Source organism: Danio aesculapii, chromosome 23 (assembly GCF_903798145.1).
Source record: "Danio aesculapii chromosome 23, fDanAes4.1, whole genome shotgun sequence".
NCBI lineage: Eukaryota > Metazoa > Chordata > Actinopteri > Cypriniformes > Danionidae > Danio > Danio aesculapii.
The window spans coordinates 26118322-26134416 of NC_079457.1; the positions used below are offsets into that span (position 1 = coordinate 26118322).

The 16095-nt window shown below is 37.2% G+C and overlaps 1 protein-coding gene across 1 annotated transcript; it reads left to right on the forward strand.

The window, feature by feature from the left end:
• The first annotated feature begins 939 nt into the window (after positions 1-939).
• Positions 940-11672, forward strand: LOC130217509 (uncharacterized). Its single transcript, XM_056449618.1, has 16 exons — positions 940-984; positions 1432-1717; positions 1795-1909; positions 2017-2112; positions 2407-2539; positions 2624-2766; positions 5073-5119; positions 5198-5309; positions 5407-5502; positions 6372-6507; positions 6991-7133; positions 7916-7962; positions 8038-8143; positions 8243-8338; positions 10460-10595; positions 10674-11672. Exons 1-16 carry the CDS (start codon positions 940-942, stop codon positions 10812-10814), a joined length of 1878 nt encoding a protein of 625 aa, XP_056305593.1. The 3' UTR covers positions 10815-11672.
• Positions 11673-16095: the final 4423 nt, after the last annotated feature.

A 16095-nucleotide genomic window follows, 5' to 3' on the forward strand; every position in this document is an offset into this window, starting at 1 on the left:
GTGAAAAATTATCCCATGAGGAAACTACAAAGAGGGACATGGTGCTCCACGTTTGCTGTGAACCTGGATTAAGAATAAACATGTGTAAAGACTGATTTATACTTCTGCATTAAGCGCATGCACCTCTCAAAAAATTTAACTACACATCGCAACGACACGTAGCACAAGCTCTGTGATTGGTCTGCTTTGTAGCGATGACGAGCGCAGGCGGTGCTGAGCTGTAAGACTGATGGATCGCGAGTGTTTACAAGTGTGGAGTCCCGGGGAGGAGCTCTAGTGCTCTTTTGTGTTTACCTTATGATTACAGTTGTTGCACGTCTGCCGGTTCCCGCCTCTGAATGAGCGAGTTTTATCTACTTGTAGCATTCAGAAAAAACAAAAGAAGAAAAACTTGACACAGAGGAACATAAAGCCCACTGCCAGCAAGCATTTCAGAAGGGTTATTGCAGAGCAACACAAACAGCACACAGAAGTATAAATGTACGACTACATGCAAGGCAGGCACTGTGGGCCATGGTGATCACTCGACGATCAGAAAGGAGAAAACAGCGCAAGCTGACATGCAGAGACCACACTATATCCACAGCCTCTATGGCCACAGCCATATCACTCTGCAGCTCAAGAACGGTTACTCACTGAAGCTAAGCAGGGCTGAGCCCTGTCAGTATCTGGATGGGAGAACACATGGGAACAGGTTGCTGTTGGAAATGGTGTTAATAAGGCCAGCTGGGGGCGCTCAACTGTGGTATGTGTGAGTCCTAATGCCCCAGTATACTGATGGGGACACTATACTGTCAGTGAGCATTGTCTTTCGGATGAGACGTTAAACCGAGGTACTGACTTCCTGTGGTCATTAAAAATCCCATGGCTCTTCTCGAAAAGAGTAGGGGTGTAACACCGGTGTCCTGGCCAAATTCCCTCCATTGGCCCCTACCCATCATGACCTCGCAATCATCCCCATCCACTGAATTGTCTCGTGTTCCTGTGGATAGCTAAGGGCATACATGTTACAAAAATAGCTGGTAGGAAGTCTACTCACAAACATCACTGGGCTTTAAAACCACAAAATAAAATAAGAATCTCAGTCTGTTGAAAGCATACAAGAGTTCAACGTACCTTACCCTACAGATAAATAATCAAGGTGTGCTGTAATAGTTTCAAAGTGATAGTCCTGCCTGAATGAACTAGCCCACACCAGGCATTAATGTGGGCTACTCGTATAGAACCCACAGATGTGGGCCATTTCTGGGCTAGCCCACACTGGGCCTGTTTAGATTTGATGTGGCCTGGCTATAGCTTACTATGCACGCAAAAAGCCAGCATTGGCCCTGCATGAGCATGCTTGCTGGGAACAAACACTAGATGATGACCAGCTAAAAACTGGTCCGCCATGTTCCAGAAGTGGAATTTCCAACAGGTTAAAACTTAAAGGTGATCTTTTTTCCCCTCTATCAGGACTCAGGGGTGCAGTTAGAAGTACCTCTAGCTGTGGTTGAGAAGATCTTGCTGAACCTGCCCGCTCATCAAGTGGTGCGAGTGTGTCGTCTGGTGTGTCATGAATGGAAAGAGCTGGTGGACAGTGCTGTACACTGGAGAGAGCGCTGTCGGAGAGAGGGGATTCAGCCCTGTGATGCTTCCAGACCCCCAGAGGACTGGTGCCAGTTTTACATACTAAATAAAAATCGACGTAACCTGCTCAAGAATCCCAAAGCTGAAGGTGAGCCATGTATTTAATATTGTGCAATAACTGGATGCACATTAATCATTTTTCATTATTTGGTTGCTTTTTACTAGCTGGATTGCAAGGATGGGAGATTGTGGATACTATAAATACCTGCTGGCTGATGGAAGAAAATAGAAAACCATTTCCGGACAACACAGTCACCAGATGTTATGTAGTATCTGATGGGTATGTTTGATGTATAGATCTTTCAAGATAGTTCTGAACTCTTTCTATTTCAGTCAGTGATACAAAATGTAATCAAAGCATAAATCAACCAAAATCGTTGTCCACAGGTTGTGTTTGAAGCGACAGCTAATTGATTTGCAGAAAGAAGGCTACAGTGCTGCTTTTATGGATCAACTACAACCTCATATCAAAATCTCAGACTGGTGAGCATTCACACTTACAATTCATGCTACAGCATCTGAATTTTGCATTTATTGCGATTAATTCTTGTGAACAACCTGTGCCTTACACACTGGTAAAACCATAGACTATAAAAGATATGAACGTAGTATCCTTGACGTCACCTATAGGTTTCTGAAGAACGCAAATGTAGCTACAAGTGGGCGTGGCCAACTGTTGCCATTTTGTTCGCACGTCTTCGCACCGACACAGTACCTGTTTTTAATCAGGCTCTAATATGAAAACAGCAACACATTTGTTTGTTGTCTTATTTGCAGGTACACCACAAACACTCCTAATGGAAATAGCTATCAGGTCTGTATGGAACTGCTTAATGAGGAGATGCAACCCATTAGTAGCTATCATCCGTATAGAATGGTTCTAGATGGGGACAATTATCCATGGTGTGAGGTGAGAGGAAAAATACTGACAGTTCAGTTAATCAAACTAATAGTCAAAGCTTAACCATCCTGTGTTTGTTCTGCTTTATTTCAGATAACACATGTCTTTCGAAATTATGGCCCCGGTGTTCGGTATATCCGTTTCACTCATGGTGGGTCAGGTACACAGTCCTGGAGGGGCCATAATGGAATAAGACTCACTAACAGCAGCGTGGAGATCTGTCCAGCTGCAGAGAGGTAGAGCTTTCCAGTAGGATTTCACAGGTTCTCAGATGAGGACTTTTAAAGTGCATTCTAATCCAGTAAATCAGTATGTTTACATGCACCCTCATAATTATAATGGGATTTTGGCAATATTCTCATTGAATTTCACATTATGTAAACACAATACAGACACAATACAATAAGACAAGCCACAAATAAACTGATACGGTACAGATGTACCTTTCTCAATCTCATGTTTATTGTTGCTCCATTAGTGACAGTGGCTCTACGATTATAGTGATATCCATGATGATGCCAAATAACCATCCGTGGAAATGTGTTTTGCATTTGATGCAAGTAGATTAAAACAGTGACCATTTACATGTTTAATGTAAAATTGAAGTTAAAAAAGTAAACACTTCTCAAAATAATTAGCAAGTTTTATATGAATAGTCCTGACTGTATTTATTGGGATATACAGGGCATCCGGAAAGTGTTCATAACGCTTCACTTTTTCCACATTTTTTTATGTTACAACCTTATTCCAAAATGGATTAAATTTATTTCCTCAAAATTCTACACACAATACCTCATAATGATAATGTGAAAAAAGATGTTTTGAAATTGTTGCAAATTTATTAAAAATAAAAAAGCTGAAAAATCACATGTACAGAAGTATTCACAGCCTTTGCAGTGAAGCTCTAAATTGAGGTACATTCTGTTTCCACTGACCATTCCTGAGATGTTTCAGCTGCTTAATTGGAGTTCACCTGTGGTCAATTCAGTTGATTGGACATGATTTGAAAAGGTATACACCTGTCTATATAAAGTCCCAGGGTTGACAGTGCATGTCAAAGCGCAAACCAAGCATGAAGACAAAGAAACTGACTGTAAACCTCCGAGACCGGATTGTCTTGAGGCACAAGGCTGGGGAAGGTTAAAATTTCTGCTGCTCTGAAAGTTCCAGTGAGCACAGTGTCCTCCATCATCCGCAAGTGGAAGATGTTTGGAACCCCCAGGACTCTTCCTAGAGCTGGCCGGCCATCTAAGCTGAGTCATCGGGGGAGAAGGGCCTTAGTCAGGGAGGTGATCAATAACCCGATGGTCACTCTATCTGAGCTCCAGCGTTCTTCTGTGGAGAGAGAAGAACCTTAAAGAAGGACAACCATCTGTGCAGCAATCCACCAATCAGGCCTGTATGGTAGAGTGGCCTGACGGAAGCCACTTCCCACCTGAAATTTGCCAAAAGGCATCTGAAGGACTCAGACCATAAGAAGCAAAATTCTCTGGTCTGATGAGACTAAAAATGCCAGGTGCTACATTTGGAGAAAAATCAGGCACCACTCATCACCAGGCTACCATCCCATCATGGGATGTTAACCTGGCATCATGCTGTGGGGATGTTTTTCAGCAGCAGCAACTGGACGACTAGTCAGGATAGAGGGAAAGATGAATGCAGCAATGTACAGAGACATCCTGAATGAAAACCTGCTTCAGAGTGCTCTTGACCTCTGACTAGGGCATCGGTTCATCTTCCAGCAGGACAATGACCTAAAGCACCACCACCAAAATATCAATAGAGTGGCTTCACAACAACTCTGTGAATGTCATTGAGTGGCCCAGCCAGAGCCCAGACCTAAATCCTATCGAAAATCTCTGAAGAGATCTGAAAATGGCTGTACACTGTGGCTTCCCATCCAACCTGATGGAGGTTGAGAGGTACTGCAAAGAGGAATGTGCAGAAATTCTCAAAGACAGGTGTGCCAAGCTTGTGGCATCATATTCAAAAAGACTTGAGGCTGTAATTGCTGCCAAAGGTGCATCAACAAAGTATTGCGCAAAGGCTGTGAATACTTATGTACATGTGATTCTTTTTTTAGGGGTTTTATTTTTAATAAATTTGTAACAATTAAAAAAAAAATCTTTTTTCACATTTTTATTATGGGACATTGTATGTAGAATTTTGAGGAAATAAATTAACTTAATCCATTTTGGAATAAGGCTGTAACACAAAAAATGTGGAAAAAAATATGAAGAGCTTTCCGAATGCACTGTAATCACACTTACCATATATATATATATATATATATAGCCCAAAATATGACAATAATTGTTTTCATTTGGTTCAGTGGCTTTGTTTATAATCTGCTCTCCAACATGTCCGACTGATGACGGATCACAAAAACATATGTTAGGGACAGAACAGATAAACCTGGAAGAACAAGATGCTTCACTGCAAGACATCTATAGTTCACAAGTTTGATGTCCATGAGTTGCATTTCAGAATAGCAGAACGGTTTTTATATTGTATAACTATTTTTGTTTGTTTCCACCTGTAGGTTGAGATGTACGAAATTCAACTTGCTCATTAATCCCAGCGCAGAAGGTGAAGACTGTACAATAAGATTGTCGCTATAATCATTTTTGACATCAAGTAACATCTCTTTTCTGATGTTCTCATCAGATGGACTTCAAGGATGGAAGATGGTACATAGTGGAAGTGGCTGCTGGGTGACAGCAGACAATAGCAGACCTCTTGCGGACACAGTCACCAGATGCTTTGTAACATCTTTTGGGTATGTTTGATCATTTAGATCCTTAATTTCAGTCAATGTTGCAATTTAAAAATAAATCAATAAATAAACACTAATTAGCCATAATCTTTTTTCTCAGGTTGTGTTTGAAGCGACAGCTGATTGATTTGCAGAAAGAAGGCTACAGTGATACGTTCATGGATCAGGTGCAACCTCATATCAAGATATCAGACTGGTGAGCGTTCATTCAAATGTGTAACCCACCGGTCCTGCTGCACCAAACCTGCTCTGAGCTGGGATGGAACTGGCATTTCTTTGCATGGGAGTTGGTTGCTCTAACAAGCAGACTAAAGACCATGGCCTCTAATGTCTTTCGCTAGAGCACTATCAAGAGTTCAGATGAGTGAGGTTTACCTGCATAGCACTTCGCTAGCTGGCCTCCGTTACCCTCACCCTGTCTAAACCTCACTCCCATCCCGGATGAGTGCCCACATGTAACCAACTGGTCCTACTGCACCCAACCCTCTCTGAACTGAGATAGAACTGCCGATTCTTTGTATGGGAGTCGTTTGCTCTAACAAGGAGGCTAAAGACCATGGCATCTAGCGTCTGTCACTAGAGCATATTTAGAGGTCAGAGGAGCGAGGTTTATGCTAGCTGGCCTCCGTTACACATGTATTTAAATTTATCATTAAAGGGATGGTTCACCCAAATGTTCTGTCTTCATGTTGTTTCAAGCTTTTTTGACTTTGGACTTAACACAAAAAAACAAACACCTTATGAATAGGGAAATTCTAACAGGCATGGAACAACACAATATTGACTTGAATTTCATTTTTGCTGGAACTGTCTCTTTATAAACTGTATAAGCTTTAGACTCAAAGGCTTTAATATGAATGCAAAGCTTTGTTAACAAGAAAACATTTATTTTATGAAGCCAGAATCAAACAAAAAGTGCTTCAGCAGTAATTGATGTGTCAGGGCTCCTTGTATAAGGAGTTCATAAACTTTTTTTAACTTTTAAAAAGTTTAACTTTTTCACTTTGAGCGCCTTGGACTTATGATTTTGTTTGTGTAACTTTTTTTTATATTTGTCTGGTGCAGGTATGAACCACGTTTTGATTGTGGAAGTGAGTATCAGATCTGTGTGGAGTTGCTTGATCAGGAGAAGAAACCCATTAGTACCTTTGAGCCTGAGAAAGTTGTATTTCACTTTAGGAACTCGCAGCCATGGTGTCAAGTGAGTATATTAATACAAAAGTTCCAGCAGGCTTTATGCATGGCAACTTAAAAATTTGAATAAGCCTGTTTAACGTCTGGTTTGTTCAAAATTAATGATGTACACTGCCTGATTGAGACACACTACAAAGTGGGACTCACACTAATTACTACTTATTATCGATGCTGTAAAAGGAATCTTTTGAAATGAAAAAGGCACATTAACATTTTACCGCAAGTTTTTTAATGGCCTCAAGGGTGCCCAAACTTGGTCCTGGAGGGATGGTATGCTGCAAAGTTTTATTTCCATCCCCAATAAGACATTCTGGGTTGGCAAATCAAGCTTTTACATGGCTTTCTAGAAACATCTATGCAGGTGTGTTGGGGCAATTTGGAGGACACCAGCCCTCCAGGACAGAGTTTGGGCACCCCGATATGGCCAATTATCTATAAACAAATGAATAATCAAAGCCTAACTGTCCCTGTTCGTTCTGCTCTATTTTAGATGACACATGTCTTTAAAAACTATGGAGCTGGAGTTCGATTTATCAGTTTCACTCACGGAGGGAAGGATACACACTACTGGGCAGGTCATTATGGAATCAGAGTCACTAACAGTAGTGTGGAGATCTGTCCAGATGATGAGAGGTGGAGCTTTCTAGAACTTTTTTTAATTACTTTTTAAAATGAAAATGCGTAATGCAGATAAACAATGTTTTGACCCATATATTGTGAAACAAAACATTAAAAATGAAAATTAAGTGCAAAATCAAACAATTTAAGTTAAAAATTCAGAAAATATGGACGAAATATGATCCTTTATAGACCACAATGGTCCTGACTTGTTCAAAGTCCGGAAAAGGTTCCAAACACATTTTCAAAACAGTCCACGTGTCTTAACTGGTGTTCAATCTGATTATTCTGAAGCTACAGAATCAAAACTTATGACTTTATTTAACAGATTCTTCTTCAGTGTCAGTAAAGGGTGCACATTCAAAAACGCTGTGCACTAATGTATACCCCAGAAGCCTGCACAGAACTTCCTCTGTTTGAAATAAAGAATAGGCCATACAAGGTAATACATCAGAAGCATGACTGAGCACAACATGCTTTCCTGAATGCATAACCTATACTGACACTGAGTGCAACTTGTTTTTTTGGACTTTGTTGAGTCCAATACTGTGCATGGATGATGAGAGAGCTCTTGGATACATATAAAACATATTAATTTGTAGTCCAAACATGAGTGAAAGTCTCAGAGGAACGACATATTAATAACAGAATTTTAATTTTTGATTGAACTACCCTTTAAGATTTTTTTATTGCTGCTTGGAGAGGGACTTAAAGTTAATGTGAAATTAGCTAATACAGTTTGTTTGGTAATGTACAGTTGTCCACATTTGAAATGTACCTTCTTTTTCCACACAAAGCTCCAGATTCATAAATCGTAATTTGATCAAGAATCCCAGCGCACAAGGTAATTTCATATACTTAAGACAAAAGTAAGTGTCACTTACTTCAAGTAACGTGTCTTTTCTGGTGTACTTATTAGCTGGACTTCAAGAATGGGAGCTTGTCGCAAACGGAGGCCACCAATGGGTGACGGCAGAAAATATGCGAACATTTCCAGTTGATACATGTTTTGCAACATCATACGGGTATATTTGATATTTTACATCCTTTATTTTAATCAATGTTATGACATTATAAATGCACTAATTCCATCCACATTTTGTCACCAAAATAATTGTCCTCAGATTATGTTTGAAGCAACAGCTGATTAATTTGCAGAAAGAGGGCTACAGTGATACGTTTATGGATCAACAGCAACCTCATATCAAAATCTCTGACTGGTGAGCATTCACACAAACTCTGTTTGTACTACAGTATCTGAAGTTGATTCCATACCAAATGTGAATAATTCTTGTGAATGACCTGTCTGTGAATAATCTTTGTGATGAATGTTTTGTCTTTTTTTGGAAGTATCTAAATAAGCTTGATTTAGTCTTGGCTTGTGGTACTATCCACTCCTTTCCGCACTTTCTGTCAAGTTTCCTACACAATAGAGGCAAAATAAATCTTAAATCTAGCTGCAATGTTTAGAGCTCAGGTACTAAAGTATATTCTTTATTATTTAGTATGCTTATAACCACTAAAAACATTGATGAAGATGGCATATTTGTAGCCAGTTCAGATCATTTGCCATCGAAATGCAGTATTTTAAAGCCACCAATAGGCCAATTTTGTAAATAAAAAAACTGGCTTTTTTAGAATTTCATGTGCTCACCTAATTTTTGTAATATCTCGAGTTTTCGTTAAGGCTTTTGGATAAATTTGGCCATGATAATGTTGTCAATTTGTCTGTTATAGCTGCAAATGCTGACAAAGTCTGACATGTTTAATACATTTTGATTATAACCTAAGAGGGGTTTGTGAAAGATTTTTCAAATAAGATGTAATTTTTAAAGCACAAATATATTATAAATATTGTGTGGATGAGTAAAAATGGTGTAGGGTGTTGTTGATAGAGTTATTTAGATTGGCTCCACATACTATGAAGATTTTGGCGTCCTGTCACAAATGTGAATCATTATTTCCATTTTTGTCTATAACTTTTCTTATTTAGACTCCAAGCATGCTTTATGTGCCCCCAGCAGGCACACAACATCAAAAGATGTTCACAATAGGTTGGATTTAGGTCGTGACATCAGGTGACCAAAACTCAACGTCTAGCCAGCATCTAAGGACAATGTTATTTTGACGTCAAATGACGTTGATATTTGGTTGATTATAGGCTGTGTTGGAAAGTAACCAAAATCCAACATTGAGCCAACATCTTAAACCAACATCATATTGACATCAAGTACTGACATTTATTCATCCAGTATGGCAACCAAAAATCCAATGTCTGACAGACGTTATAGTGGTAACGTCCACACAACGTCAAGCTGTAACATTGTTGAATTTTGATTGATTTTAGGAAATTGGGTTCTGACGTCAATCTGACTTTCATTTAATTTCCAGATTTTCATTTACCCCACAATGTTGGGGTACAATGTCAGCCTGACGTCATATTGACGTCCTGTGACTGCTGGATGGGATGAGATGGAACTATCTGAATGCCCGGTGTCTGATGTCGGGTTTTAAAAAAAGTCTAAATAAGAAAATCAGAAAAAGTGCTTAGCAATGCATAGTACTAATCAGAAGTTTTGATGTATATATAGTAGGAAATTAACCACAAATAGTCCTCACGGAACATGATCTTTACTTAATATTCTAATGATTATTGGCATAAAAGGGGTGTTCGCAGGGTTTTAAAAAGTCTTAAATCTCAAAAGCTTAATTTTAGGCCTTAAAGTCCTAAATCTACGGAAATGTTGTGTTGAAGGTCTTAAATTTTTCTTTGTTCATGTATAGCTACCCTATCTGGCCAACACCCATACCATCACCAACAATCCCAATCGCAATAAAACCTTTGACGTTTTATTTAAAAATTGCATTTTTAACTCCATTTACCATAATGGTTTAATTACTTCCCTAACTGTAACATTTGTTTACAAGTTCTCCATGTATTTACTGCTGAGGATATTTACCTGACCAATTTTTTATTATTAAATTATTATTATCGTATTATTAAATTAGAATCTTTTTAATTGGGCAAGTAAAAATCTTTCCCACTGGGATATTCAGAAAAAAAATCCTTAACATTTAGAACTGCATAGGTCTAAAATTTCATTCATAATTGTCTTAATGTCATCAAGTTTTAAATTTAACTTGGTGTAACCTGCAGAAACCCTGATAAAGGAAATGTATTATTATATATATTTAAAAAGATTAGCTTTTTTTCTTGTATTTCTAAAACAACTGATGAAGAGAAAATGATTTCTTTCTTTATTAATTAGATTAAAACCAGGAACTAACTAAAAGCACCTTTATTTAATGTGCTTCACACACATAACCTGTTTTATTTACAGGTATGCTCCACGCTCTGATCATAGAAGTGAATATCAGATCTGTGTGGAGTTGCTTGATCAGAAGATGAATCCTGTATGTTCCTTTCAGCCTGAGAAAGTGTTCTTTCCCAAAGGGGGCGTTTATCCATGGCGTCAAGTGAGCAGAATGTTACTGATAGTTTATTTAATAATAATGTTATTGAATAATACTGACTACTGTTCTGTTTTATTACAGATGACCCATGTCTTTAAGGAGTATGGACCCGGAGTTCGGTTTATCCGTTTCACTCATGGTGGGAAGGATGCAAAATTTCAGAAAGACTGTAATGGCATACAGGTCACTAATAGCTGTGTGCAGATCTGTCCAGTTGACTAGATAGTGTGCTATAACTTTACTTTTAACAGGCAATATTACATTTATTCAAATTAGCAATTGAATTTGTGTAATATGATTATCTATGGGGACATATCAAATATAACATTACAAAGGTGGATGGCCCGGTGGCTCAGCGGTGAACACTATCACTTAACAGCAAGGTTGCCATTTCGAGTCTCGTTTGGGTCAGTCGGCATTTCTGTGTGGAGTTTGCATGTTCTCCCAGTGTTAGCGTGGGTTTCCTCCGGGTGCTCCAGTTTCCCCCACAGTCCAAAGACATGCACTATAGGTGAATTGAACAAACCAATTTGGCCATAGTGTATGTGACAGTGTATGGGTGTTTCCTGGTACTGGGTTGCAGCTGGAAGAGTATGCGCTGCGTAAAACATGCTAGAAGAGTTGGCGGTTGATTCTGCTGTGGCGACCCCTGATATATTAGGGACTAAGCTGAAGAAAAATGTATGAACGAAGGAACAATACAAAGCTAAAAAATATTTAGACAGGTATGCTTTATACATAGTCAAGATATGCTGAAATTTGACATTATAAATAGTCAGCTATTATAACTACAGCTATAGATACGCATGACATAATAAATAAATAAAAAAAATACATCGAAAAATACATTCTGTTATCATTTTCTCACCGTTCACTTTTTTAAAAACTTGTTTGAGTGAAAAACACAAAAAGAAGAAAACTGGAACCCTGGAACCATTGACTTTAAGTATTTGGGTCTTTTGTATTTGTACTGGGTTTATAGCTACAACAAAAGCCCTGTTATACTTTGCTGGTTAACAGGCAATGTGTAAAACCTGCGAGTCCAATATAAGATGCCTTATTTTGGTGTCTATCAAAAGTTGTTTTTTATAAATACTAAATGCAAGTTTCACTTAACTCATACATTTTGGAACTTTCATTTCAGTTGGCTTAAAAGATATATTTATGAAAAAAATGAAACCTGTGAAAGTCAGACTTGTGCTTACTAAAATCTTGCTAACAAACCTAGTGGCTTGAAGGACAAAGTAAAAAGATTTAAATGACACTTGATGAGTATTATGGAGCTGCACTGTGACTCTTAAATGGAGTCTTTAAATAAGTCATCAAATGACTCCTCTTCTAAATATGACAGACAATATTTACTGCTGTGTAAAGTGTTTACATTTTAGTAGATGCCTTCTATCAGTCTTTTTTTTTAAAAAGCTCCACATTATCAGTCTCTAAATCTCCTTTATAAACTAATATACTTTTTTTTCAGATATTGCATGTGCAGACAGTGACTCAAATCAAAATACTAATTAACATTTCGACAGCTTTGTTTTCTTCAAAATATAAATACCAGAAATAATGTAAATAAATATAGATACCAAACATAAATATAATTGTAGTTCTTTTCTTACCACTTAAATAAGAAGTGGTGCAACTTAACCCTAATTCCCTCTAATATCTAAATCTTTCTTAAACTTGAAGACTGTGGTTTCACAACAGAGATTACAAGCTGCACATAAATCATCATATGACCAGGAAATAACGATAGAATAAACAATAAAGTAAAAGCACCTGTTAGCTGAAAGCCTGTAGAAAAAGAAAAAGATCCTGTTGGTTCACACTCAGAATCATCTCTGAAATTTCATCTTTGTCCAGCTCATGTAATAACACATTTACATGTGTTCTGGGACCCCGAAGGCTGTAGTGCTGCTAATATTGCCTCATCAAATACATTCTTCAGTCCTTTCTGGAACAAAGACGAAAAAGTGAATGAAGTAAAAATAATAAAAGCAACTCATTTTAAATTAAACATCAACACACTAAAACTCACCAGTGTTAAAGCAGAGCATTCGACATACTTCACTGCCTTTAACTCTCTGGCTAATTTTTCCGCTGCCTCTGGTTTGATTGGTTTTTGTTTGTTTTTTGCAAGCCTCGCAACGGTCACAGGATCATCTCGTAGGTCGATCTGAGTTCCAACCAGCAGAAAAGGGGTTTTGGGGGCGTAAAAGCTTATCTCAGGCACCCACTGCATTTCAGATAAATCTGTTATTAGTGGTTTGTTATTGCAGGTTGTTGATAGATTATTGTCAGACTCACCTTTTCTTTCACATTCTCAAACGAGGAAAGAGAAACTACAGAACAATATATGAACAATATATAGCTAAAAAAAAAGGTTTTCAAGCACCAAGACAATGAAATACAGCTTAAAATGTATCCTATTGATTTTTGTTCTGAACAGCAACAATTGAACAAATTCAATTCAATTGAAGATTATTTTTATAGCGCTTTTCACATTATTGCGTTACAGTCAAATTTAGAAAAGTTAAGGTCATTAGTTACCATAAATTTATTAGTTACTAAAAACTGTTTAAATAGGAAAAATAAGAAATACCTTATTTCTGTAAGTGAGTCATTGCTCACTGCTTACAGTTTTAATGATTGCTTACAGTTTTTCCTAATTGTTGTCCCAAATGTAGACATTTATAAGATCAGTTGAACAATGATGTGCTAAATGTAAAACACTATGACTTCTTCTCCATTGATCATAATGACTTACTGTAAGCCTTTTTTGTTCAGTGTTACACTTACTACAGACAGTACACGGGCCTACAGAAGTGCATTGTAAAATATTTCAGAATATTGTTTTTATTCAAAACACACAAATACATGGTACCAATATATTTTACTGTGTTTTTCCCACAAAAACAGTGTACACAGTGTTCATCCCAACCAACACAAAGTTGCACATAACGTGGTCTAGAAATACCATCAACAGAAGTATTTACTGAATACAGTTACAGTAAAAAACAAACAAACAAACAGCTATACTGCATCCTCTTTTCTGTTTTGGTCTGGCCAAGCAGCGGGGGGAAATGTCACCTTGCATGGCGAATCCAGCCATGAAAAGCATCAACTGCTATAGCTTGGAGAAGGGCTATACGTGTGTGTGGATTTCAGTCATAGACTTTCCATTCCCAGGCAGAAAAAATTTCCTCAATAGCATGAAAATTGTGCCAAATGCAGAGAATTGTGTGTTGTGTTTTGAAAAAAGTGTTTTAAACCTGCAATTTGAGTGTAAAGCAGGAATTGTGCTTGTAGTTTAGCAAAATTGGTTCAGGGGGTTGGTGCATCAGTTATATGTTGTAGTACAAGTGTCTGAAATACAAGTAATTGTGTGTAAACAATTGGGAATAACTGTACTACTGTAATACTTCTGTTGATGGCATATGTAGTCCACGTTATGTGCAACTTTGTGTTGGAAGGGATGAACACACACACTGTTTTTGTGGGAAAAATACAGTAAAATATATTTGCTTTTCTTCCTATTAAAAATAAATGTCTTTCCAATCTGATATGTAATAGAGAGAGAAAAAGAAGAATGAGTTCAGCTCTTTAGTTATGTTGTCTCAGTCGATCAGACATGATGGGCAGAAATAGTGTAAATAGCTTATTCCAGTGAGTCGTGCTATTTGCACTTAACCTATTATTTGCACATTCTTATTGTAAGAATCTACTTTTTTTTTTTTTTTTTTTAATTAGTCGTCTGTTATTTTGAAAAATCAGTCTCGGTCATACAGTGGAAGTAAAAAATAGTAAAGGGGGAAATATACAAACAGGTTAACATAGTAATACAGTCAAGCTAGGAGCAAAAAATATATACCATAGAATAGAAAATCAGGAGAAATTATTGATGTAATGCCAAAAAGGTTTCCATAGCTGCCAGAAGTCATTTGACTTTTGATGTATATCATAGGTGAGTTTCTCAAGTGGAAATAATGCACACACTTGAGACAACCACATTTTAAAGGAGGGTACCTGAGGAGATGACTACAATAAAAGTATACATTTCTTTGCCAGATAGACCAAAATTAAAAACAAATGTTTGGTGTGGAAGTCCAACACATTTTCTACTCCGCCATACAACAAATACAATTCTAGAGAGAAACTGAATTTTATCTTAAAGAGTCCTTGTAGAAAACAATGTATTTTCTTCCAAAAAGAGATGATTTTGTCACAATACCAGAAACAGTGAAGGAATGTTCCTTTGCTTTTTTGCAGTTAAAACAAAGATCAGAGGAGTTTCTATAAATCTTTTTCAGACGCAAGGGTGTAAGATAAACTGTTAATGAATTTATAAATGAGCTCATGAACACCCAATGAAGTACATTTAAAATACAATCCGTATCTTCAATTTCGTGACCTAAATCTTTTTCCCACACACATTTCAAACTCTCAAAGGAAGAAGTACATGAGTTAGACAGAACTTTATATATTTTAGATATTAGCCCCTTGGAAAAACTGTTTGTTACAATTTGCTCTGTGGCTACAAGTTCAAATCTCAGTTTAACCTTATCGGACAAAGATTTAATGAAATGACGCAGTTGAAGGTATTAAAAAAAAAGGATTGTGGTATATCATATTGATTTGAAATTTCTTGGAAAGATTTAAGTGTACGGTCTGTGAAGAGGCACCATAGTTTTCGAATCCCTGATTTGGACCAATTTGAAAAAACGATATTTTGGAAAGATTTTAGGAAACCAAGGTTTAAAGCAATAGGCAAGAATAAGGTGATATTAGCTGGAATTTTAAAATGCTTTTTAATGTCTCCCCATGTTAGAAGAGGATTTGAGATAATGAAATTTTTTTAAACACATTCCAGTTTTTTAACATTTATAATAAAAGGCAGGGACTTTATTGGGAGCGGAGCACAGGCTGTTGCCTCCATGTTAAGCCATCTAGAGTCAGTTCTTTCATTGTACCAGCTGACCATATGCTTCACTTGTGCCGACCAAAAGTAAAGACGTAAGTTTGGAAAAGCGACTCCTCCCCTATCTTTTGGTTTCATTAATTTGTTAGGGCTAATTCTGGGCATTTTGTGATTCCATATATATTTAGAAAGGTGTTTATTAATGTCTTTGAAAAAAGTATTGGGTAAGTGACAAGGAAGAGATTGAAATAAATATAAAAATTTAGGGAGAATATTCATTCTGATTACATTAATCCTACCCAAAAAAGAAATGGGAAGTGTCCTCCAAATGTTAAGGTCTTTTTTAATAGCTTTAATAAGAGGGGCATAGTTTTTTAGTATTTAGTATTGGTGAAATAAATATGCCAAGATATTTAAAACCTACAAATGTTATTCTAAAGGGTGAAAGGGACGAAAGATCGTTTAGATTAGGAATATGGAAAAAGAGTGTCATAGACTTAGACAGGTTAATTTTATATCCGGATAAACTGCTATAATCTGAAATACATTTTAATATAGCTGGGATTGAGCTATCTGGTTCAGAAA